General features: G+C 42.4%; 1 protein-coding gene across 1 annotated transcript; it reads left to right on the top strand.

Moving 5' to 3' along the window:
• Positions 1–4,361: 4,361 nt before the first annotated feature.
• Positions 4,362–22,505, top strand: LOC124591403 (alpha-amylase-like). Its single transcript, XM_047131729.1, has 11 exons — positions 4,362–4,570; positions 8,749–8,900; positions 10,362–10,527; positions 13,538–13,653; positions 14,161–14,288; positions 14,384–14,506; positions 15,759–15,880; positions 17,826–18,042; positions 20,000–20,118; positions 20,202–20,357; positions 22,304–22,505. The coding sequence occupies exons 1-11, from the start codon at positions 4,397–4,399 to the stop codon at positions 22,316–22,318; spliced, it is 1,488 nt and encodes a 495-aa protein (XP_046987685.1). The 5' UTR covers positions 4,362–4,396; the 3' UTR covers positions 22,319–22,505.
• The last annotated feature ends 2,944 nt before the right edge of the window (positions 22,506–25,449 follow it).

The raw sequence follows: 25,449 nt of genomic DNA, 5'->3' as shown, positions 1-25,449 counted from the left end.
ATTAAGTGTAGGTGACTGTGATGAAAGTGTTTATTGAGTGTTGTAATGTTTCCGTTATATGATGACGAAAGATGGAAGTGTGTGTAGCTTGTATTTTCTCCTCTCGAATACCCCCAAAGGTGCCACCAAACTAAACGTTCACCCCCCAACAGACGAATCGCCATTAGAAGCGTGACATACCCTCACTGCATAATATGGTTGCAAGGTTTGGGCAGTGAACATTATTTCGTTCACCTTCAGGATTCGAACTGTTTAATTCTCAGTCGTAAGTCATTCCACAGCAGTGGGTTACTGATCTCGTCTGCGGAGTCGGGCACCGAGTCCAGTGATTAACGGGAAATCGTACTGACAATCAACAAAAATGTTTTAGTGCACTTAAGACCATTGGATTGTAATTACCAATGTTGAACGTCAGATACTAGTCTTTGCACAAAGCGTTCATCTTATTCAAATGTAACTGTATTTGCCAACAATTTTTAACGGCATGACCACCACCCAGTGTCATCTGTGAAGAGCTCCGGAGATCTGCAAACACTATCTGCTACACAGTTTGTCTATTTCGCGAACAAAAATGGTTATATCACACTTTATGCATACTAGTTGCATCTTTTTTCTTCTGATACGTGTGTTCCACGAACGACGTAAGCTGTTTACTAGGATGTCTTCATACTATACACATTCCACTTCGTACCTACTAGATAACTCTATCGAAATTTGTTTGGAAGTCAGGAAATGTACTGGTGTAAAATTAGTAGACGCTGGTAGAAGAGAAGACCCACTTTCATTGTTCATTCTTGACGGATGTGGCAGCACCAGAATGTTAGTAGCGAGTTAGTAATATTGTGGAGCACAGGCGTACTGCAAATTCTATAGAAATCGTGACCAAATTCACGAGTTTTAGGAGGCAATTTCCTCAGCGAGAGGCCGAAATAGGTATCTGAAATTTCACGTTCTTAGTGCCATATTATTACACAGTGTGGTCAGAAAAGCTTGCAAGGGTGATGCAGGGTACGCTGTGGTGAGGAATAGTAAGAAAAAATTCGATACGCTGCGTTGTTTCCGAGGTAATTAGCTTTGAAGTTAGCCAATCAGGCCGCTGCGCAACGCAGATTCGATCGGCTTGCCAGACACGGCGTCACCAGACGTGTGTTTCGTTTGTTTTCCTAAAACCGAAAAAGAGAGCGATACAAAAATTGGACATGGGACATTAGTAAGGATCGAAACCAAGTGAAAGGCTGAGCAGTCTCGTGCACTATCATTTGCACTATGAGAAGAACTGACACTTGTTGTTCCTGGCTGGCCGCTTGTATCTGCACGCGCAAGGGCCTAGCTAACTAACTTCAATGCTAATTAACTCGGAAACAGAGAGACAAATAGAATTTTTTCTTAATTGTTATTTCTCAGCACAATCCACTCAGCAACACCCTTACTACCTTCTCAGACTCTTTTCAACCACACTGTATAATAATACTGTGCGGCGTTCGTGAAATTTCCGGAACTTGGCTCTGGCAGTCGCTGAGGAAATTCCCTCCTAAAACGTGAAACGGGTATCAGTTTACTGTGCGGCAGTTTTGCGTTTATACTTTAATATAGCCTGATAATTCACCTGTATTACGTTTGCAAAGACATCATGCCGAATCCTACAGTGGGATAACGAATCGAGTTCGTTGGGGAGAAAATGAATTGAGAAATCCGGCCGATGCTGTAACGACTCAGGGGAATGAAATGTTGATGTATGTGTCGAACGCATCGAAAATTACTCTGAAAGCCAATCTAAAGCTGACTAGTTACATGTAGTGTCGAAACGGTGGTTCCATGAAGATTGTTCAATTTACAGCCCTTTGCGGAGGAAATGAAAAGAAAAGGCAGCAAAACAGCAGTTATGTAAAAGTAGAACAATACCTCCTATCTTGCAATTTCTTTGTTTGTCTAGTCACCTACCCACGAATATTTCGATGTAGTTTTCGCGTTTGTATCACTTACCACATGCGCTTATGATAGTTAAGTGTTATTTTGATTCCTTCATTGTTTCCATTGGCCTGAAATCGTAATAAACGATTCTTAACCCTGCTGTAGACCTGGAGGTTATACTTGTTTATATAATTAATCGAACTAGCTAGGAAGTACAATCAGAGGGTATCTCTCTTACCCAAGGTGAGTCATCTTACCTACCGTAGGAGTAAAGTTGGCAAAATACAGTTCTTTTAGATAATGTTAAATATTCCAATTTCAACGATGTATTCACAAAAGCGATTTTTTCTCATAGATGAGAAATGTGTGCCACATATTTGGCAAGCATTTATGCTTCTGTTATGTTTATGCATACGTTCGTAGCGTTTTTATGTAAGTTTGTTAAACACAAGGGACTGAAGTAATAGACTGTAGAAATCACGTGGTTCTGAGGCGGTCTCGTCGAACTATATCAGGAGTGTATTTTCATCCAAAAAGGACGTTCCTTGAAGATTTTTGAGAACGTAAAGGTGAATATCTGAGGGCAAGAACATGTGAGTAAGTTGAGTGCGGAACAACATCACAAGCCAACCCATGTACAGTGCTTTTTGCGAGTCTAGCAGAATGAGCGCGGGTGTTATAGTGGAGTAGTATCACTTCACGCAGTCTTCCTGGTCGTTGTTATTGGATAGCGTCTACAAGACGTCTCCGTTGTTGACAATAAATGTCAGCAGTGATTATTACACTTGGGGGAAATAGTCCGTAACACACCACAACGTTGCAACTGCACCAGATGTATAACGTTATGATTTGTGGTCATGTGTAAGTGTTTTACTTGGAATCTTGTTTGGGCTGAACCATTCCTTTGTTTTCCTTACCTTAGCATAAAGACATGAATTTTCCCCGTTAGTATCGATACAGGATAGGAATAGTCGGCGTTGTTCCCAAGCTAATTGATGACGAGCAAACCGAGATGCACATGTGTCTGATTTCTTTGATTTTGGCTTAGAGCGTGAGTTACCCATACACCCTATTTTTGAACCTTTCGCATTGCATGTGCATGTCGCACGATGGTGGAATGACGATATTTCATCACATTTCCCAGTACTCGAGTACACTGACGTGGATTATTGTGGATTGATGCGTTTAGACAATATTCATCAAACCACAAAGGTCTTCCTGAACGTTGAGAGTTACTAACGTCAAAACGATCCTCCCTGACACGAGAAATCCATTTTCTTGAGATGCTCTGTCCCGTTATAGCATTGCCATACACGGCACAAACGTTCCCGGCTGCCTCCGCTGTTGTGACTCCTCTAGTGAATTCAAAGAGAAGGCTACGTCAGAAATGTTCCGAATTCTCCACCTGGTACTCGATTTCTTAGCCCCCACAGCTGCACTCACTACCTCCAAATCACAAAATGGCAATATATAAACTCAAATAACAACGGTGACTTACAAATAGCCGACCGTTGTGGTCGAGCGGTTCTAGGCGCTTCAGTTCGGAACCGCGCCCCTGCTACGGTCGCAGGTTCGAATCCTGCCTTGGGCATGGATGTGTGTGATGTCCTTAGGTTAGTTAGGTTTAAGTAGTTCTAAGTCTAAGGGACTGATGGCCTCATATGTTAAGTTCCATAGTGCTCAGAGCCATATTTTTTGACTTATAAATAAAAAATTACAATCCACAAATAAATCCGGAGCAACACTAATACTAACATACAAATCAAAAACACTACGAGCATATGCACCAACCTGATACATACGCATTTTTACAGGATTTAGACAATGTTTTCGAAATACGTGTTATCTCTTTTCGCTTTACCCTGTACACAATTCGAAAGGCAACAGTGACAAGAAACTATCATGTTATTCCCTAAACATCACTGTAAACAAACATTAAAGCTTGTAAAGAAAATGGTGGAAAGAGAACGTACGCCAAACCGCAGTCGTTAGTTAGGCGGCTTAGGTGGGCATTCGCCTGAAGTGTTCTAGGAAAATAACAGAAAATTCTATCAGTCAAACAAACATCTGAACTACTTCGTAAGTAAAGCAAGGCTAACTTTTCAGCGAATGCCTCGGATAGACCTCTTATAACCCAAAAAAGTCGTTAAGAACGCCGTTTCATATCATAGCTATGTGCAACAAATATTCTGTGCAACAAGACGTTGATATCCTCGGAGAATATTCTGTCGTACTTTTTATCGGTACGTAGCGTAACGCATCGATTCCGGGAAACGATGAAGCTAATCACGCGTTTCTCCCATCATCCTCTTAGCGGTACACTCTTATCGTCTGCAACTAACTTGAACTGATCTTTATCAAACTCTGGAATAACCAGGAGATATTTTTGAGGCTATAGTGTTTCCCAAGCTAACCACGACTATAGCCTATATAAGGGACGGTGTGGGAGACCGCCTCTAGCAGTTGCGTACCGCAGAAGCCGGCAATGCGTGCCACACTGTGCTTTGTTGCCGCCCTGCTGGGTGCGGTCAGCGCCCAGTGGGAGCCCAACGTCGTCGACGGCCGGTCGGCCATGGTCCACCTGTTCGAGTGGAAGTGGGTGGACATCGCGTCAGAATGCGAGAACTTCCTGTCGGCCAGGGGCTACGGCGGCGTTCAGGTGAGCCCGCAGTGTTTATGTCTCAGCAGTACACCTTTAAAAAGGCCTATCTTGAGCAGGCATGCAGGCCCTGGCTGCATAAATTTAATTCTTTTTTACTCATTCCCACTTCTCAGATGACTCAGATACCGCTTACCGTTAATCACCTTAGCGCTTAGGAAACTATACTTGGGTACGGTGTGAAGAATGAGACGATGTTGTAGGATTTAGGTATCGCGTTATTACGATAAAATCTCCCTTACGGACAATTTCCATGATGTTATTTATTATATAGCTACCAGTTTAGGTGCTTCAGTGCACCATCTTTAGGCCTTAACTGACGCTGAAGGAGTCAACTCTAGTCGTATACGCAATTCCTCAGTGGTCAATATCTATGAACTGTTTTTCGCAGACTACGTGTAACAACAATGTTGGGTCTCCAAACATCAAGTAGTGGATGGTTGGACACAGCATTAAACAAACACTAATCAGTTGACGTACTGAAGCAAAATATCTTATATCGATCTTCAATGTCAATTTGAGAGATACTTTATTTCTTTATAAATTGTTGCGTCCGTATTCTTGAGCTTTGTCTCGAATACAGAAAGATCAGCGAAACCATTATGACCATCGACCTACTATCGATATAAACCCTTCCAGGTTATAGCAGCATCACCTGGCAAGCAATGACTGCTGGTAAGAGAGAAGCACGGTGCATGTACTATCAGTGGGCGTGCTGTCCATGTGTAGAATAGGGAAGCCGCGCGATATATCTGAATTTGACGGACGGCAGACTGTGACGGCCCGAAGAGTCGGCTTGAGTATCTTGGAAACTGCACTACCTTATCGGGTGTTTGAGGAGTGCTGCAGCGAGTGTCTTCAACGCTTGGAGAAACCAAGGTGAAACTACATCCTTACGTCGTGGTATTAGGCGGCCACACCTCATTAAGACGTGGAACGTCGTAGGCTGGGCAGGCTGGTGAAGCAGGTCAGGTGGCGCACTGTGGCGGAGCTAATACAAGACTTTAATTCTGGACAGAGTAGAGGTGTTTCAGGACATGTAGTGTACAGAACAAGCCTAACGAAGGGTCTCCGCAGCCGACGACTCAAGCATGTGCCAATGTTAACATCACGACCTCGGCAATTACGACTGAAATGGTCACGCGACCATCGGCCAGTGGCGCAGTGGCAGAGCTTTGCATGGTCTGATGAACTGAATCCCGATACCTTCTTCATCGTGCCGATGGGAGGGCGCAAATCAGTCGTCTTCCAGGGGAACAGCTCCTTGAGACCAGTACGGCGGGGCGGAGACAAACTGGAGGCGGCTCTATTATGCTCAGCGAAACATTCCCGTGCGCATCCATGGGCCCTGTGGAGCGCGTCCAAGCCACTATGACGGCCGAGGAGTATCGTACACTGGCTGCAAAGCAAGTACATCCGCCATGACGATCTTGTTTCCCGACAGCAATGGCATTTTTCAGCAAGATAAGCGCCATGTCACGAGCCCAAGAGGGTGATGCAATGGTTAGAGGAACAAAGTGGCGAGTTGCAGCTGATGTGCTGGCCCCCAACTCGCCAGATCTAAACACGATCTGGGATGTGACTCAAGGTGATGTCATAGCTCACAGCCTCCTTGCCGGGAATTAGGTGATTTGTGTGTACTGATGTGATGCCATCTGCTTCCAGCGACCTGCTAAGGCCTCATTTCTTCCATACCATGATGCGCCGACACACCGGTTATTAGGTGGATGGTCATAATGTACTGGATGGCCAGTGTAATGAAGACTAACCAACTGATGTAATAAAGTAGACAATCTTATGTAGACGGAACTAGTTCTCGTTTTTGGTGTTTAATGAAGTATTTTTATACGTAACTGCAAGTGTCCACTGAACTAAATGTAATCGGTGGATTCTAGGCGCCATCTTTTCGGAGTGCAAGAGAATACTAAAAGTTATTAGATTTCTACGATGCCAATAAGCTCTACGTGAATTAGGGAGACTTTATTAGGATTCGATCCCATCATTATCACCTGCACCACCATTAGTTCCACTAAGCAACTTTATCACTGCCGCTACTCTCTCTCAAGTCTCTGCAATCCATGTCTCCTTCATCTTACGTCTAGCCATCTACTTTTTTTCCTTAATGAGGATTTACACCGTCATTCTTTGTTCAAATGAGTCCTCCCTATTTGCCATTTCAAACAATTACAGTCATTTAGTTTCAGCTGCCCCATAATGGCAAACGGGTGAGGTGACCCAGTGGCAAGATATGGGTCAGATCCTCTTCTGGCCATCCAAATTTGAATTATCCATAGTTTTCCTACTTTCTTAAGGGAAAACCCAAGATGCTTTACTTTAAATGATTGCGGCTTCTTTCATTTCCCATCCACACCCCACACGAGGGTGTGCTTCTTTTATCACTGTAAGAAGGAAGTTAAATATTAATCGTCCTTCCTTCTATAATGTTGTCGTTGTGGTCTTCAGTGCTGAGACTGGTTTGATGTAGCTCTCCATGCTACTCTATCCTCTGTAAGCTTCTTCATCTCCCAGTACCTACCGCAACCTACATCCTTCTGAATCTGCTTAGTGTATTCATCTCTTGGTCTCCCTCTTCGATTTTTACCCTCCACGCTGCCCCCCAATACTAAACTGGTGATCCCTTGATGCCTCAGAACATGTCCTACCAACCGATCCCTTCTTTTAGTCAAGTTGTGCCACAAACTTCTCTTCTCCCCAATCATATTCAATACTTCCTCATTAGTTATGTGATCTACCCATCTAATCTTCAGCATTCTTCTGTAGCACCATATTTCGAAATCTTCTCTTCTCTTCTTGTCCAAACTATTTATCGTCCATGTTTCAGTCCCATACATGGCTACACTCCATACAAATACTTTCAGAAACGACTTCCTGACACTTAAATCTATACTCGATGTTAACAAATTTCTCTTCTTCAGAAATGCTTTCCTTGCCATTACCAGCCTCCTATAATACCAGCTTTAAATTCCATTAGTTATCTTATTTCTGTGCCCATTATCCCTGTTCTCGGTATTAAGTAAAAGCTCTCACACTATTCAATTTACATTGCTTTTATTTTCGCTTCGTTCTTGTTTATAATTTACCCACACCTACTTATACTTCCAAACTTCGTTCGATTTATTCTACCCTTAGTAGCGTAAGTTGTCTCTCTACTCCATAGTAGGGCTTTTATTACTGCTCTACCTTGACCTACACTCTTCACAATTTCAGTTTATATGTTGCGTTTTTTTTGGTTATTTACACTTCTCGGTTTTTACATAACTTACAGCTCATTATTTCTAGCCTTACCTGCAAGTCTTTCCTATTGTTTCCAGCTGCGACGAATTCTGTCTTGTCCGTGTAGTTTACCAGAGACCACCGCTAGGACTCCTCTTTTAATCTACGAAACAAATAACACTTATAGGCAATACAGAGTACATTCGCCAACACGTATTCTCATGTTATGGCGTTTCATTACTCTGATAGATAGGACGTTTCTAACATATGTGTTACAAAGACATATTTGCTAAGTAGTCTGGCGATCCCAGGGTGATGCAGTGCCATCTGGAGAGGACTACGTGATTGGGAGCAGCGGGCTATGCTAGCGGTGGAGTAAGATCTGGCAGGGTCTCCCACAAATGTCCTTTACAAAAAACATAGATAAAGATTGTTCACAACGGGTTAGACTGTGCGATGCTCCAGAGGTCGTCATGAACACAGTTCACCTCGAGCAGAGGAATTCTAAACAAAAATCTGATCCCGCAGGTAGAAATATTCCTGATAGGCCAATAACCTGTCCAGGTAGAACATCAAACTGACTATAAATTACAGTAAATTAATGCATTCGTTACCGACAGTTTAAAATAAATAGTCGTGAAAAAATAGTTACGAGACGATGCAACCAATAAAATCCAAAATGAAAAACTTGGAACCCTTTCATCAAAGGCGAAGGCCCTGTATTGTTTAACGGTTTCCAAAAAACGTCCTATAATTTACAATACGAACTACTGCTAGATTCGGTAATCTGAGGATTTGTGCCTCTCTACATTTTTCACACTGTCATTGGAACTGTTGTAGACACGTACATGCCATTAAAAATCCCTACCTCCCCTAGCCAAACCTACCTCGTGAGATTTTGGTATGAGGGACACGTTTCGTAGAAACCATGTTTGTTCTTCCAGGTATCCCCGCCCAACGAGTACATGGCCATCACCAGCAGCAACAGGCCATGGTGGGAGCGCTACCAACCTGTCTCCTACAGGATTGTCAGCCGCTCCGGATCCGAGGCCGAGTTCGGCGACATGGTCAGCCGCTGCAACAATGTCGGAGTTCGGTAAGTCTGCTCTCAGTGATTCCAATTCTGTTTACATCTGAAGTAAGCCGTCTTCGTTATGGCAGAAAACGGACACCATACCACAGCTGGCTAGACGTGTACGTTATTACGGCAACAGCCATTCTGTTCCAAGCATCGTTCGATCTATACTTGAATATTGCTCATCAGTGTGAGATCCGTACTAGGTCGGATTGACGGAGGAGATAGGAACATCCAAAGAAGAGCGGCGCGTTTCGCCACAGGATTATTTGGTAAGCGTGATAGCGTTACGGAGATGTTTAGCAAACTCAAGTGGCAGACTTTGCAAGAGAGGCGCTCTGCATCGCGGTGTAGCTTGCTGCCCAGGTTTCGAGAGGGTGCGTTTCTGGATGAGGTATCGAATATATTGCTTCCCCCTCTTATATCTCCCGAGGAGACCACGAATGTAAAATTAGAAAGATTCGAGAGCGCACGGACGCTTTCCGGCAGTAGTTCCTCCCGCGAACCATACGCGACTGGAACAGGAAAGGGAGGTAATGACAGTGGCACGTAAAGTGCCCTCCGCCACTCACCGTTGGGTGGCTTGCGGAGTATAAATGTAGATGTAGATGTAGATGTACTTTTCTCACATAGTATTTATGTCTTCACGGTGGTAAATACTTACAAAACATGTGTAACGAATTTCATTCATAGCTTGCAATGCAGCGGTAACAGAAATGTATGTCGTATTCAACAATGAGCGTGAATGATCTCTTGGTATTCCGTATTCTTATAGTAGAGATATTTCATAATTAATCTCACTTTTGTGATAACCACAACCAAGAAGAAAATAGCCAACGTGGTACCTTACCCTGCTTAACCATATGGAACCGAGCGTATGAGAAAAGTTTCCAAGATCCAGAGGCATTCACACAAACAACGTACAATAATGTGCTTGACTATCGTGCACGGAATCCTTGTAAGTTCTCTAATAACGTTTCTTCTATCGTACCGTTCGTCTTGAAGATGAAAAAAAACACTGAAATATCTAGGAATGAGAAGGCGAGACGCGATAATCTTTACTAGATTATGTCAGTTTCCACCTGACAGTGTCGTCATCGGAGATATAAATGTCCTCGCAGTAGGTAAAAACATGAAGGTAAACAGTTTTCCACTTACATCCTGAAGCATGTCTCACTTTGTTATACTCAGAGCAGTAGTTTTAACCTTCTTGGTTTACTATTATTGCGTCAGAGAAAGATTAATTGTACACCGTTTGTATTTCCACGTTTCATTCAATAGTAATTTACACTTACATTTACAAGTCATACCGACGAAAGATGAAGGTAGGCATTAAAATGCAAAAATATTGGTTTCTAACCGTGTATATTCCATTATCAATTTTACTAATAAGTATTTCGCAGACTTTAGCAGAAAAGTAAACTGTATTACGTTGACACAGACAGTTTCAACTGATTAGTTTTATACCCTTCTTTGTGGCAGAATCTACGTGGACGCTGTCATCAATCACATGAGTGCCTCATGGGACGGTCTGAGCGGCGTTGGCGGCAGCAAACCTAGTGGATACAACTACCCAGACGTCCCATACACGCAATCTGATTTCCATTACCCACCGTGTACCGTGAACAACTACCAAGACGCTACCAACGTAAGTAGTTACAATATTTCAACGTAGAACAAGAGAATATCGATTTTTCTTTAGTGGCTATCAAATATCACCGATAATAGATCTCACTCTTTCTATTGTAGATTAATTTTTTATGCTTTTACGCTTCAGTTTGAATTCAAGCGAAGTACAAGGCACTATTGACTAAAGAGTAGCTTCAATGGAAATCAAAGCAAATATAATGTTCCAAGATTCTAAGCTAGCGTTAATGCCTCTTTGGAACTCACAACAGTTGGGCAGTCTACCGTTTTTAATTTAGAAAATATTTTACCATCGTGGTCACGTGCCAATCTTAGTGAGTTACTGACATTTACCTTTACGACGGGAGAAAAGTTCATATGAGCTAATGGTCTATCTATCATATAAAAGTCAGCTCAATCTGATTTCTTGATTTGTTGATGTGTTTCTGGGACGGAGCGTGTAGCCAACTGAACACATGCGGAGGCGAATGTTCAATATCACGCAAGTATTAACCCAAACGATCAGTTTAATATAATCATTCTGGTGTTGGTCTGAAATTATGGGGAGAGATCATAGAAACCCTTCTAAATTATTTGTTGCCCTCCGATGTCAGGCAAGCGTACGGGCTTGCCGCTGTCCACATATGTGGCCTCAGTGTGCAACTGAGCAGGTCATTTGAAATACGTAGTGGATCAGAAAATAACGGAACGCTGCTACTGTTCCTATTCATTCTCATTCTGTACCAGAAGAATCTTTTATTTGTTAATATTTGGCTTATAAATACGTTCTAGTATATGACTGGGAGTTATTACTAACTCATACAGATTGTATCATTTATCTTGGCCACCACAAATAACTGTTTGTCCAGATGCAAAATACAAAATGCTTCAAGCAAATGTTCTTTAGCCGTCAGGAGGACATCAATCAGCATGATTGCCTTCATTGTAGTTTTGTTTTTTACAAAGACATGAACAGCAGTATGACTTTTTTAAATGGCACCCTGGATTTTTTTATTTGGTAATTCATTTCCTCTCCTAAAGACCTATTCAAAAATGTATTGCAGTGTACCATTCACTGAATCACAACGTTGTTAATTACATAACACGACACTGACTTTGAGGCTGGAATCACTAACTTGCTGGAGCTGTCAGAAAACAAATGACAACCAAGTAAAAACATAACACAAAATTGACTTTTGAGTCTCTTGTACCATTGACCAGGAGTAGAGCATTCAAAGGTACTCAATGTGGTGACCCAGGACCTCGATACACTGATTCACTCGTTGAATGAAAGAATTATTTACTGCTTCCAGTGTTGCCTGCTGAAGATAATTACAAACAAGCACGATACGTTCCTGCATGTCCTCTGGAGTTGTTGGAATATCGCGATAGACAACGTCTTTAATGCATCCCCAACACGAAAGTTCAGAGGATTTCAATCAGGAGACCTAGCAGGCCAAGTAACTGTTCCTCCTCGAACAATCCATCTGGCAGGATGCCTTCGGTTCAGAACACGACGTACTCGCAAAGCATTGTGTACACTACATCCATCGTGTTGATACCACACAATCATTCTGGTTCATAGCGGCACATCATCCAGAAGAGGAGGAAGAATTCGTATGAGGAATTTGACATACGCTGTGCCCATACCATTGATGAAATAGTGCTCAATAATTGTAGTACCAAGCATCCCACACCAGACGTTCACCCTCCATTGACGCTGATGTTCCTCCTGTCTAAGCCATAGTGGGTTGTCGCTGGACCAGTAATGCATGTTCCTTGTATTTACCTGTCCTTTGTTTGAGAAGGAACATTCATCGGTAAATAGAACATTGGAGAAGAAGTTCGGGTTGGCGAGGATTTGCTGCTGTGTCCACTGACAGAACTGTACACGATTCTGGAAATGATTCCCATGCATCTCTTGATGTGGGTGTACATGGTAAGGATGAAACCGGTGACGTGTAAGAATACGACGTACACTGGTCTTAGGAATGCCAGTCTTGTGTTCAAGCTGTCGTGTGCTCACATGTGGATTCATAGCAAAGGAACTTCGGCCGCTTCGTATGTGCGAGTGCTAAGACGATTGCGTTGTCGTGGGTTGAAACTTCCCTTTTTTTAATTTCGCAACAAGACGAGAAAACATCCGTCGGGAAGGTAGGTTCTTGTCAAGATATCGCTCTCTGTACATTTCCGCTGCCTGCGTAGCATTTCGGCAACCTTCAACAACAACAACAACAACAACAATAAAAGAAACGTTATGTCGATGCAGTTTGTACGAAGGACAGCTTTTACTGTATGCCTACTCTACACAACAGTATTTAAAAGGACTAAAATACTGTTCTAAATGAAACCGTACGTAAGAAAACAGTATTGCAATTACTCAATTACTATTCTGATAGCTTACATTCCCCATAGATGAGTAGCATTTCTACCTTCTCTTCGCTGGTGTACATTCTACTCACACAACTCTTCAACTGAAGATGGTTGACGGTATGACGGGTGTGCATTCTCCTTGTGTTTATATTTGTGCTCTGTCAACGTGAGCACGTGGATGTGTTCCATTACCCCGAATACCTTAACCAAGAGATGGGAGCGTCAACGTCAATGTCATGTTATGTAATTAATAACGTTGTGTTTCAATGAATGGTACTCTGTGATAGATTTTTGAATAGGTCTTTAAGAGAGGCAATGAATTACCGAATAAAAAATACAGAGTGCCAATTAAAAAAGTCATATCCCTGTTCATATCTTTGTAAAGAACAAAGCTACAACGAAGGCAATCATGCTGATTGATGTCTCCCTGACGGCTATAGAACATTTGCTTGAAACAGTTTGTAATTTTCATCTGGACTAACATTTATTTATGGTGGTCGAGATAAATGGGGCACCCTGTATATTATTACCGAATTTGTACGAGTGTTAAAAATCAGTAAATAGCAGAATATTCTCTACACATATTTGTTAGCATTTAAATTGTTGGACAGCCCTGAGTCAGTGTTTGGAGTGAGTACAATTATCATTTCTCACCACAGGTACGTAACTGTGAACTTTCTGGACTCCACGATCTGAATGACGGATCTGAGTCTGTGCGTGGAAAGATTGCCGCCTACATGAACACTCTCATCGGCAAGGGAGTTGCTGGTTTCAGGTAGGTTCACCAAGCAGAAATTTTGTGTGTGTTATGTAACTATGGCACATAAAAGGAAGTGTGTCACCAGGAAGTTCTGTTGGCCTTGATCCGATTTGCTGTACGTTACTCAGAGAATTCCCAGCATGTGATTTAGAGTGACTATTGCTTTCTTTTCTTTTTTTGTGAAAGAACAGTTTCTTTGAAAAATGTATACATCAGCCATGTAAGTAGAAAAGTTATCATCTTGGAAGATACAGTCCCTATTTTATAACATAAAACTGTTTCTTGGATGCTACCTGCCATGCCAATAAATTTTTGTAAAGTCGGTTAGAGACCTTATATTCAAATTAAATATTTTTCGAAAGTGTTTGACAGAATATGTATATTTCTGGATAATGTCAGCAAAAATAAATTTAAGAGTCAATGTAAGAACAACTAGAAAAGATAGGCCAGAAAATTTCACGCTTATTTGTTTTCCGCCCGGTTAACAGTTCGGTCTGTGACGGTGTTATTTCTTCTCTTCAGAATTGACGCAGCTAAGCACATGTGGCCCGACAACCTGGCCATGATCTACAGCCAGCTGAGCGATCTGGACAGTGGTGTATTTGGAAGCGGGAAGAGACCTTTCATCTACCAGGAGGTCATTGATCCTGGTGAGACATTAAACATATCTGACAGGGTGTATATTGAAACAGTATATGTTACAAAGGTCAGGAAGTATATGATGTGGTTTTCTTTTCATTTTTAGGCACTGAAGCGGTCAAGAAATCTGAATATGTCGGCCTTGGAAGAGTGTGCGAATTCCAGTATGGAACCGAGCTAGCAAACTGCTTTAACAGACAAAACCAGCTGAAGTGGCTAGTCAACTTCGGTAAGAAAAATTATCTCACAACGCATGTCATTACATTGTGGCCTAATGTCCTCAACTTTTAATTTAGAAATGATAGAGTTTACGTGTTGGACCAACATCCGTCTGATTCATATCTTCAAATCTTTTCTATAGTCATTAGAGATATAATCAGTTCCTATGCGTGATGCTACAGGGGTAACACTTGCACCTTGCCGACATGTGGTATAGACATTACATCCTATAATGAAATTTGCTGTTTGAGTAATGATTTCTAGTTTACAGCTTGTGATGGCTAATTTTACACTCACGGCATGGCACGGGACATCACACGATGATAGTGATGTATTCATCTCGTTGACAGATTAGACACTGCATGTTATGCAGCTACCTTGATGTCGTGAAATGGCTGGTATCTTCTTCTTCCTCTGGTGCTTCTAATGCGTCAATTATTATGTAAACCCTTCTCATCCAGCACCGAGCCCAGCTTTTGTACCTCCTCTAAATGTTTCCAGTATTTACCTTTTCATTCCCCACGTGTAACGCATACACATTGCTCATTTTTTCTGTCCATTTAACGCCTTAAATTCTTCTCCAAATTCACATCTGGAAAGCATCGAGGTAGTCGTCCTCTCTCCCTCGCAGTGTCCGTGGTTCTGCAAAGTAAGAACAACAAGTCATACAATACAATTCACTACAGTTTTCCTTAACAGCTATTTTAATGGACCATGGGAAATGCTTCTTTGTGTAAAATATTTATTTCATGACACGTATTCTTGTTTTTATTTCTTGGTTACATGCCGTGTCACTGGTTATTTTACATCCTAGCTACGGAAAGTTATCAACTTCTTTCACTAAATTATTAGAAACTTTCACTTTTACCTTCTTTCGTTGTCTTGTAAAAACCATTGCGTCAGTAGTCTTTACATTTATTTTTGTTCCATGTTCTTCACAACTAGTTTTTCACTTCCTTTAAAATACTGTTAAGTGGGTTATCATTTTCACTTAGTAGTACCATGTCATCAGCAAATCTTACACATTTGATTATCTTTTCTTGTATTGTCAAATCACTCTTTTGTTGGAAGCAGTTTTTAACTAATTCATCTAAAAAATATTAAACAGTTTATGTGAAAGAAAAAAGACTTTTCTAACCCCTCTCGCAGTTTCATTTGTGTCTGTCAGCTCACTCTTTTTCTTACTCTTACCTTTTGTGACTTGTCGCATGGTTTCTGTATGATGCAGTACAAGACGCTTTATTCTCTGCATCTAATTTCAGGTGAATCCTGGGGTCTAGTAGCCGGAACCAGTGCCCTTGTGTTCATCGATAACCACGACAACCAGAGAGGTCACGGAGGTGGTGGCAGCGTCATCACTTTCCAAACCCCTAAGCTGTACAAGGTAGGTTCCTCTCTTGTAACTGCTCGAAAAAGTAAATACTTTCATACACCAGTATTTTTGGACGTGTATTGCAGATAACTCACTTTACCGAGACATGCATTTCCCTTTGAGTTAACTATCTTAATAATCATCACCTGAATTGGTACCAATTTTATGTGACGAAGAAAATTAAATATCACGCTTAATACACCAACACGAAAATCCCAGACTTTTTTGCTCAATGTAGCGCACTTATTACGTTTTGGTTGCAAGGCAAGGAAGGAATGAGCCGTGAGAGATCGACCACCCTTGCTAACGTCCATACATGTCAACGTAATTTATTAAACTCACAACTACTACAATGGAAACAGATTACGTTAATTAAAAAGTAAACACAGTCCAAGCGGCATGCAGTAAACAATAAATCCAAAACAGTTGCTTAAGTCCCGCGTGTGTGAACCCACAAGGACTAAGGTGCTGCCTCACGACAACGATGTGAAATTACACAGCAATATGCTTTCGTCGTGCAGGAGACAAAAGGGGCTTTACAGTGCGACAATGAAAAATTGTTCAAATGGCTTTGAGCACTATGGGACTTAACATCTCAGGTCACCAGTCCCCTAGAACTTAGAATTACTTAAACCTAACCAACCTAAGGACATCATACACATCTATGCCCGAGGCAGGAGTCGAACTTGCGACCGTAGCGGTAGCGCGGTTCCAGACTGAAGCGCCTAGAGCCGCTCCGCCACACTGACCGACAGTGTTTGACTGTCTAGCAGGTTGTGGTTACGTTTAGATTTCCACTGAAGATATCTTTGTGATTGTAGCACCTCTCTAAGACGTCTGTTGACTTGTTCGATTGGTGCTCAAGATTTTCGGTACTGGAGATAAAGTCTCCATGTTGACCGCTCAAGTAATCTGAAATCTGTTTTTCTGTTGCTCTTGTGAAGCAAAGCTATCCGCCTACCGTACGTTAACACACACAAAATTACTGCATTTTTTTCTCGACGCAAGATGACCTTGTCTCACACAGAGATTGTCCTTACAGAGAACTATGCCAGTAAATTTCTTTCCAGTTTCTCTCCCTCTCCTAGAGTTCCAGAAAAGCCCCTTGGACGCTACATTTGCCTTGAACTCGGCATCTTGGTCTTTCGCTCAGTTCGTCTGCTCATCCATAATAATGCGGACATACTCGTACAGAGAAAAGTTCGCTGTACTTTCGCTGAGCTTTTCGACCGTTACGTTCTGCTGCTGCATTAGGAAAGAACAGGTGTCGCAGTTCTCTCCTCGTGTATCGCTTCACGTTAAGTAGTGAAACAGTATGAGAGGCAGTATAGCGCTACATGCTACTCAGTGGCTCAGTGCGAACGCAAGGCTGTCATAAAACTAAGCCTGAATCAACTTTGGTGTAGCAGTGTTTGAAGAAGGAGAATTTTTAGTCCCTTCTCCACGGGCGTATTTGCATAGGTCTAGTGCTCTCTCAAAATTCTTTTCCGACACCTGATTGATTCCCGAAATACATTTGTTGTTGGCTCTGTCGCAGTATTTTTTAGAGTGGACATTACATTTCTGAATTCTCCGTGTATGTATTTCACTTGCTGTAAAGTTTTCACCAGATCTCATACAAACTTTGGTGAGATTCAAGTAGAAGAGATCCATAAAATTATTGGGATTAAATTTTGATAAGAAACCCAGTCGAAATACCTATACCTACACAAATATTTAGTTCTAACGTGAATTATATCAAACCTTCTTTGATGTGAGTATTTCCACCCTCCACCACTAATTCGGCATACCACTACCCATAATAACAAGTGTAGAACTGCAACTGTGTATGCTGTACCATAAACAAAGTGCATGTCTCGCAGTTCTCTCCGTGTGCAGTGCTACGTGTTGCTGAATGGAATTAGAAAAACTGTCATTAAACCCGCTTATGATATTAATTAGTTGATAATATTTTCAGATGGCGAACGCCTTCATGTTGGCGTGGCCGTTCGGCTTCCCACGAGTGATGTCCAGCTACGAATTCAGCACCTCAGATGACGGACCCCCACAGGACAGCAACCAGGCCATCATCACTCCCACCATCAACTCTGACGGCTCCTGCGCCCGCCCGTGGGTGTGTGAGCACCGCTGGAGGCAGATATACAACATGGTCGGCTTCAGGAATGTCGCTGGAAGTAAGTACATACTGTCATTTAGCTCGTGTTCTGGATAACTTCGTATGTATTTCGTAAGGATTATTTTTTCTAACAATTTGGTATCGGCCATTCACGACCTTTTTCTTACTTTTCTTAGAAGTAATTTCTCGAGATGTATGAGTGTGGTGTGTACATATCAAGTGAAATTTTTGATTACGCGAACGAAGAAACGAAACCTAGTCTACTCCATAAGCACGTGAAACGTCTCTAACCCACAGTGAAGTAGGATTTACATTTCAGTCTTGCTGTGAGTTCTTCTGTAACGGCTTTAAATCATTGAAAATGCAACGTTGAAATGTAGCCCCATCTGTGATGTTGGTAGCTTTCAGTGCCCCAGCTGTTAAACCCATACTCAGCACTACATATTTGGAACCAGATGTGGCTGGGTAAGAAGATTGACGAGGATTTAACATTTTGTTTCTTGATTAAATTCAAGTTCGAGAAAGGAACGTTCCTTCAGCGTACAATGAAACAGGAACGCAGAAAGAGGAAAGCATTTATGTGAATTCTCAAGTATCGTAAGACGACGAATTAGTATTTTCAGGTACATTGCTGAAAAATCTGAACTGATAAAGGCTTGCAGATGGGCAGATGACCCTAAATATCCCACGCTCCATAGGCGGGTGGAATGGTAAGAATCCTTCTATGTGCCACAATGGTACATACCCTTTGCCATACAGTACACAGAAGCTTTCAGAGTTAGAATGAAGTGTATGGTGCCCAAGGAAGAGAAACCGTGAAAAGAGAAGCAGCCTTCCAGACAACGGCACGGATAGAATGACCTTGAATAAACCAATCGCAGTCTAAGTTTCAGAACGGACGAAGATGGCTGCTGCTCCACACACAAACCAGCTTGATATCCTGACCTGACGAGGATCATAGCTAGCAGCGATTCTCCAGGCTAAATGCCCTGCTAGAATTAGTAGACCTGTTGTGTCATGGTGAGCCGTGCCAGTGATGTGTGAGCATCGTAAACGTCCCTTAAGTCCAGGCTGAGTTCTATACCAGACGTTAAGTATCAGCATATTTCATTAAGCAAGTTTCATACACAAACAGCAGCAATACAATAGCAGTAAGCAACGTTGTTACACTCTCTGTTATTGGAGGTCGTTTCCCTTTTCTTGATTTTGCTCCAAACCATAATCACATAGTCTTTTCCCCTTTATTCCATCGATCTATGATAATTTTTCTTTATCATACGTTAGTCAGTTTTTTTCTGTTACAAGGAGAGACACACAAGCTGCTGTTGCTACTAGCCCTGGTAAGCAGTGTTGTTCCAGTGGACAGCGTACAAAATCCCTGGTGGGCAGTAGGAGAACTATTGACGCTAGCGTAAGAGATTGTCGTGAAGAGAGTTACGTGACCAGAGCCATTAGATACGATGCCTGATACAACATTTTTATGATACATTGTTTTCCTCACACCAGCTTCATTTTATATGCCTGTGACTTGCTCACTGGCCTGGAAAAAGTGTAAATGATATCAATTAGCACGTCGTTAATATTCATTAAACACTAATCACCGGTGGCTACAGACAAGTGTAATACATACCACCCTCTGGCAGGCACTTAAGTGTGATTTGCAGAGTATCCATGTAGATGCGACACACTGAACTGTTGTCTCTGGAGCTTTATGTATTGTCGCTAAACATTAAACGTTATTATCGTGAAATAGGGAGACAGAGCCAAAGATATTATGCACGAATCGAGGTGTCGGTCATAAAAACAAACTTCAATGACCAACTTTTACCTGAGAGAATGAAAATGTGTTGTTGGCGCCCACCTATAGAGAGAGAGTGGAATGGCAGAGAAGTAGCTTGAAGGTGGTTTCATGAACTCTCTGGCAGGCACTTAACTGCGAATTGCTGAGAAATCACGTAGATGTAGATGTTACAGACAAATCCAGTACATGACATTTTCTATCGTTATCTTTGCAGCTACCGAGGTTGCCAACTGGTGGGACAATGACAACTACCAGATAGCCTTCTCTCGAGGCACTGTAGGCTTCATTGCCATCAACAACGAGGCCAGTGCGGACCTGAAGCAAACTCTACAGGTATGTCCAGTGTTAAGATGAGCTGTGGTGCCCCGAAATGTGACATGATGCAGTGACAATAACGAGGCGGTCTCTTGTTACAGACTGGTCTTGCGGGAGGCACCTACTGTGACGTCATTTCTGGTGAGGTGAGCGGCAGCAGCTGCACAGGCAAGTCAGTCACCGTGAACTCCGACGGAACCGCCTACATCGAGATCCTGGTCTCGGAAGACGACGGCGTTCTCGCCATCCACACTGGTGTAAGTAAACTACAGTGCTAATTTCATCTGTCGCACTTAATTCTCTCAAATCGAGTTTCATTGGTTAATAGACGAGCTTTCGTACAAAAAGTTGCCATTATGGTGGACGTGACTCTACCATTCTCGAATTCTGTCGTTTCGGTTGTTGTCTTCTTCAGTCCGAAGACTAGTTTGATTCTAGCTCTCCATGTTACTCTATCCTGTTCGAGCTTCATCTCCTAGCAACTACTGCAACTTCCTTGTTAATGAATCTGCTTACTGTATTCACCCCTTCGTCTCTCTCTACAACTTGAACTCCACGTACTTCCCTCCAGTACTAAATCCGTAACCCCTTGAGGTCTCAGAATGTGTCCTATGAACCAAACCCATCTTACAGTGAAGTTTTGTCACAAATTTATTTTCTCCCCATTTCTGTTCTCCCCTCATTAGTTACGTGATCTGCCCATTCTGAGGCACCACACTTCAAAATCTTCTATTCTTGTCATGTCTAAACTATTTGTCGTCCATGCTCCACTTCCATACATGACTGCATTCCGTACAAGTACTTTCAGAAGAGACTTCCTGGCACTCAAATCTATACTCGTTGTCATCAAATTTCTCTTTTTGAGAAAAACTTTTCTTGCCTTGCTAATTTACATTTTATGTATTCTCTACTTCGACCATAACCAGTTATTTTTCTGCCAAAATAACAAAATTCATCTACAACTTTAAGTGTATTATTTCCCAATGTGATTTCGTCAACGTCACCTAATTTGATTCGACTACATTCCATTATCCTTGTTTTCCTGTTCTCGGTGTTCATATTATATCCTCCTCTCAATACACTGTCCATTTAATTCAATTTCTCTTCCAAGCCCTTTGCTGTCTTCGACAGAATTACAATACCATCAGCAAACCTTTAAGGTTTTTATTTCTTCTCACTGAACATTAATTCCTACTCCCAATTTTTCTTTTGCTTGCATTACCGCTTGCTAAATGTAAAGACTGAATAACGTAGACAGTACGCTACAACCCTGTGTCACTCCCTTGTCAACCACTGATTCCCTCTCACGCCCCTCGACGTAGCTGACGTCTGTGTATGTGTACATGTCGTAAATAGTCTTTTGCTCCCTGTATTTTACTCCTAATACATCCAGAATTACAATTATGGAGAAATCATGAACTATGACGTGCATATTTCACTGAAGCAAGATGTTACGACACTACACAGTCTGCAGCATGAAATCCATTACAGTTAATTTGCTCAATCGAATTCTCACAGAATCGCTACGAGAGTCTTAAGTGTTTGGTATTTTATCACAGGGAAAATCTGTGCATCACCCGCCAAGTACAATCTTCCAATTGTTTATCACTTAAAAGTGGAGATCTCATAATGTAAAGCTTCACATCACACAATACCGACATCTCATTCTATTACGAACTGCAATGCCTTGAAACGTTCAGAGCTCGCAGGTGTGCTTTCCTTTTACTTAACAGTGTAGTGGAACTAAGCTGCAACGGCTCAAATAGAAAATTCGTCATATGATCTTCAGGAAATCATGTCTTCTGGGGCAGAAGTGAAACGTCGGACCAGAATAATGTTTACCCTAACGTACGACTACAGTATAACAACTTATCCACTACCTGGTGCATACGATGGAGTGCTACATTTGCTTATAAAAAGTAAACTGTATGATAGTGAGTCTGATTTACACTACAGTTGGATACGTATCGCGAGTATACTTATTGCTAATGTTTATTTAAAAATTTTTGCAAACTATATTTCAAAAGATCGAAGTTGATTGTTGTTACAGCCATCACCTGTTCATACTTGCTATACTGTCTGAAGAATGGTTAACTATCGAGAAGAACAAAAGCTTCTGTTAGTGTTTGATCAGACATTCAAAGAAAATTAAGGGTAATCGCTTTCATCGTCATTCACTCAACTCTTTTCTGTTTTATTGCAGTCAAAGGTCGCGTAAACATCTCCAGCGGAAACTGTGGATCGAATAGACATGTGCTGCGTCATCGCTGAGAGACTGAAGAGACTTTGTGCCACTAGTAACTTGCATAAATTGTATTACTTTTATAGATTCTCTGGCTGATGTAACATGACACTTTGAACTCAGTAATAAATTTTTTTTTCTGTTTGTTGCTTGTAACACGTAAGCCGTGTCTTCCATTTCCATTACACGCTTTCCCTTTCTTCTGAAAAACAAAAGCACATTCTGTCTTTGTCAACTATTCCTTCAGGGAAAGCAGTATTGGGACTGAGAAAGGCGATGAGACCGCGTCTGACCTCAACAAAATCAATGTAATCATAACAATAATATGTCCAATAAAATGTTTATGTTTCTAAAGACAGATTAATGAAGAGACAAAGAAGAAATATTATTCGGAATAGTTGATTGTGGTAACAGAACAACTGTAAAAAAATTACTTAGTTCATCAGTAACTTACTGATTTTAAAATTGTCTATTTGCTTTTCGATGAGGCAACGGCTTTGACGCAGTGGATCCACCGGTTCCCGTGAGATCCCCGAAGTTAAGCGCTGTCGGGCGTGGTCGGCACTTGGATGGGTGACCATCCAGGCCGCCATGCGCTGTTGCCATTTTTCGGGGTTCACTCAGCCTCGTGATGCCAATTGAGGAGCTACTCGAGCGACTAGTAGCGGCTTCCGTCAAGAATACCATCTTAGGACCGGGAGAGCGGTGCGCCGACCCCACGCCCCTCCTATCAGCATCCTCCACCGAGGATGACACGGCGGTCCGATGGTTCCGGTAGGCCACTCGTGGTCTGAAGACGGAGTGCTTTTTTATTTGATTTTCGATGCCAAAATTTAGTGCTGTAGGATACTAAGATGCTGCTAAGAAGAACTGTAGTTACTCATCGGTTACGTAAGAAACACGATTTTAACACACACTCATCGTCATAAAAAGAGTTACAAGAGAGGGTGGTGGACAAGGTGAGCTGCCATCATTTTGGCAGGTAGGTAGGCAGTACTATAGATGTGAAACGATTACACGTTCAGCTTTGGAGAACAAAACATATTGTGCCACACGGCCACAAAACGTACGTATTAGTATGGCTCCGATCCCCATGGCAGTGAATACAAGCGTTCAGAAGTCACGGCTACAAGTTGTACTGGTATCGGATGTGGTCGGCTGACATTCCATCCCATGCCACTTGCACCTGAGCTCGCAGATCACACAGGTCGGTGGATGCACGTGGAGTTTTTATCGGGCAGGGATCAGGCTGTGCCACTGGTCAAGGTGGACCATCCACAGCTGGAAGGTATGTAATGTGGCAGTGGTAAGAGGACGAAAGTAGTTGAAACAGGAATTAATGGGCCTTCATGAACGGCAGAGCTACCAGTTGCAGGGCGTAAGCTACTGCTTCCCACACCATTACAACACATTGCCTGGTTGATGTAAGACCACAAACCGCTTTTCGGGACGCTCTCCATTGCACCTCCACACATGGCGGGGGTGTGAGGGGTAGGCTTCATAACGGTCGGCGTGCGGCGTGTCCTGTCTTATGCAAGCGCCTGCCAAGGTACTGGCAGTTGAGAGGTTTGCATACAAGGCAGGACAGTTCGGTAAATGGTCCCTATCGTTGCCGTTGGATACGTCCGCTCGTGGCTGTAGATCCCTCGGCGCTCCTCCTTATGTTCCATGTCGGACGTGCAGATCCTACATGTCGTGCATGCATGCCTTCCTGCATCCATAGCCACCAACAACAAGCAATAGTCATGTATAAACGAATAGTGTGCAGCGCAATGTGATGATGGGATCACCGAGCCTCCCGCAGCACCGTGATACGGCCGCTTGAAATCGTCTAGCTGGGGAAACTGGCGCCGAGTGTGTCACTTGGTCATAGTGCACAGTTAGGTGACGCTGTAACGATACTAGCCGTCCGTCGTATTGGCCGGCAAAGTCGTTTTGGACTCTCAGTCATGCTCTCCAGGTACGCAGTTCTAAGACACAGCGAAGGATGTTGGATGTTCAGCAACAATTTATTGTTACGGCAGAAGATGTAACCCGCGCCCACTAAGAGCCCCGATTCTCCGGAAAGAACTGTCTAATAAACATGCTGCTAGCTCAGCCAGTAAGTTATCCTCAGTATTCCTGAGCAGCCTTCTCAGCTGAAGCACTACCCTGACTGGAGTACTACTGTCTCGCAAGAAGCACTCTTTTTCGTGACATCCAAGTGCAACACAGGATGAACAAACATTTCAAACATAATGTAAAGTTGTTATAGTCGACTTCCCCAACTTGATGGTTCATGTCAAAATGTCGTGTTGTGGCCATTGGGATATTCGTCTTCAGCAGCCCTCAGCGACATTACGACACCAATAAATCTAATTAAATGAATAAATAATCTTACTCCCAAGATTAGAAATAGTGCAGACATTGTTATGAAAGCCCGATAAGTGGGAGCAGGACTACAGCAACGAGGATATACGTATTACATATTGAACTGTGTATACAGGGTGAGTCACTAACTATTGCCACCTAGATTAACTCCGAACGTTTGTGGGACATATGTTGCACGGGACAACGGGGCAAAAGTTTGTGGGACATGTGTTGCATGGGACCACGGGGCTATAATATGACGTTGGTTTTTTGTTGCTAGGTGGGGTCACTTCCGAGATATGAAGGTCAACTTCGGTTTTTTAAATGAGATGCTGTAGTTTGGTACTAATTTTCTGATAGCGGCTATCGAGAAGAATCCATTGATGTCCTTTGCAGGTCAACGAAGGTCAAAAAGGTTCCATGAACGTCCATTTACGGAGGGTGTACGAAGTGATGACCATTGGTATCACTGCAGTGCTGCAATCTTGTTATCATGGATTGAATGGGGTTCCTTATCACTTCAGCACTTATCGATGCACATGTGCTAACAATTCTCTCTCGTATATCATGCAAATAGTAAATATTCGCCGAATGCGGCGTATCCATATCATGTACCATTCACATGTAAATACCATTCGACGGTTTCGCAATACAACACTAATAGGAACGGTAAGACTAGTATCGTCGAATCAAGCGAATGTGGATGATGTACTCCTTCGAAGAACAAGTCGATATGCTTCTCATTTGCGGAGAATGCA

The sequence above is a fragment of the Schistocerca americana genome, chromosome 2 (genome assembly GCF_021461395.2).
Source record: "Schistocerca americana isolate TAMUIC-IGC-003095 chromosome 2, iqSchAmer2.1, whole genome shotgun sequence".
In the NCBI taxonomy this organism is placed as follows: domain Eukaryota; kingdom Metazoa; phylum Arthropoda; class Insecta; order Orthoptera; family Acrididae; genus Schistocerca; species Schistocerca americana.
Note: the sequence above shows the minus strand (reverse complement) of the source record. Positions and strands in the feature narration are given on the sequence as shown.

Bases quoted from the DNA above. Each gene is read 5' to 3' on its own strand.
- LOC124591403 (XM_047131729.1), top strand. From the start codon at position 4,397: ATGCGTGCCACACTGTGCTTTGTTGCCGCCCTGCTGGGTGCGGTCAGC. The intron at 14,289-14,383 runs GTGAGACATTAA...TTTCATTTTTAG, and splicing joins CCAGGAGGTCATTGATCCTG to GCACTGAAGCGGTCAAGAAA. The intron at 18,043-19,999 runs GTAAGTACATAC...TTATCTTTGCAG, and splicing joins CTTCAGGAATGTCGCTGGAA to CTACCGAGGTTGCCAACTGG.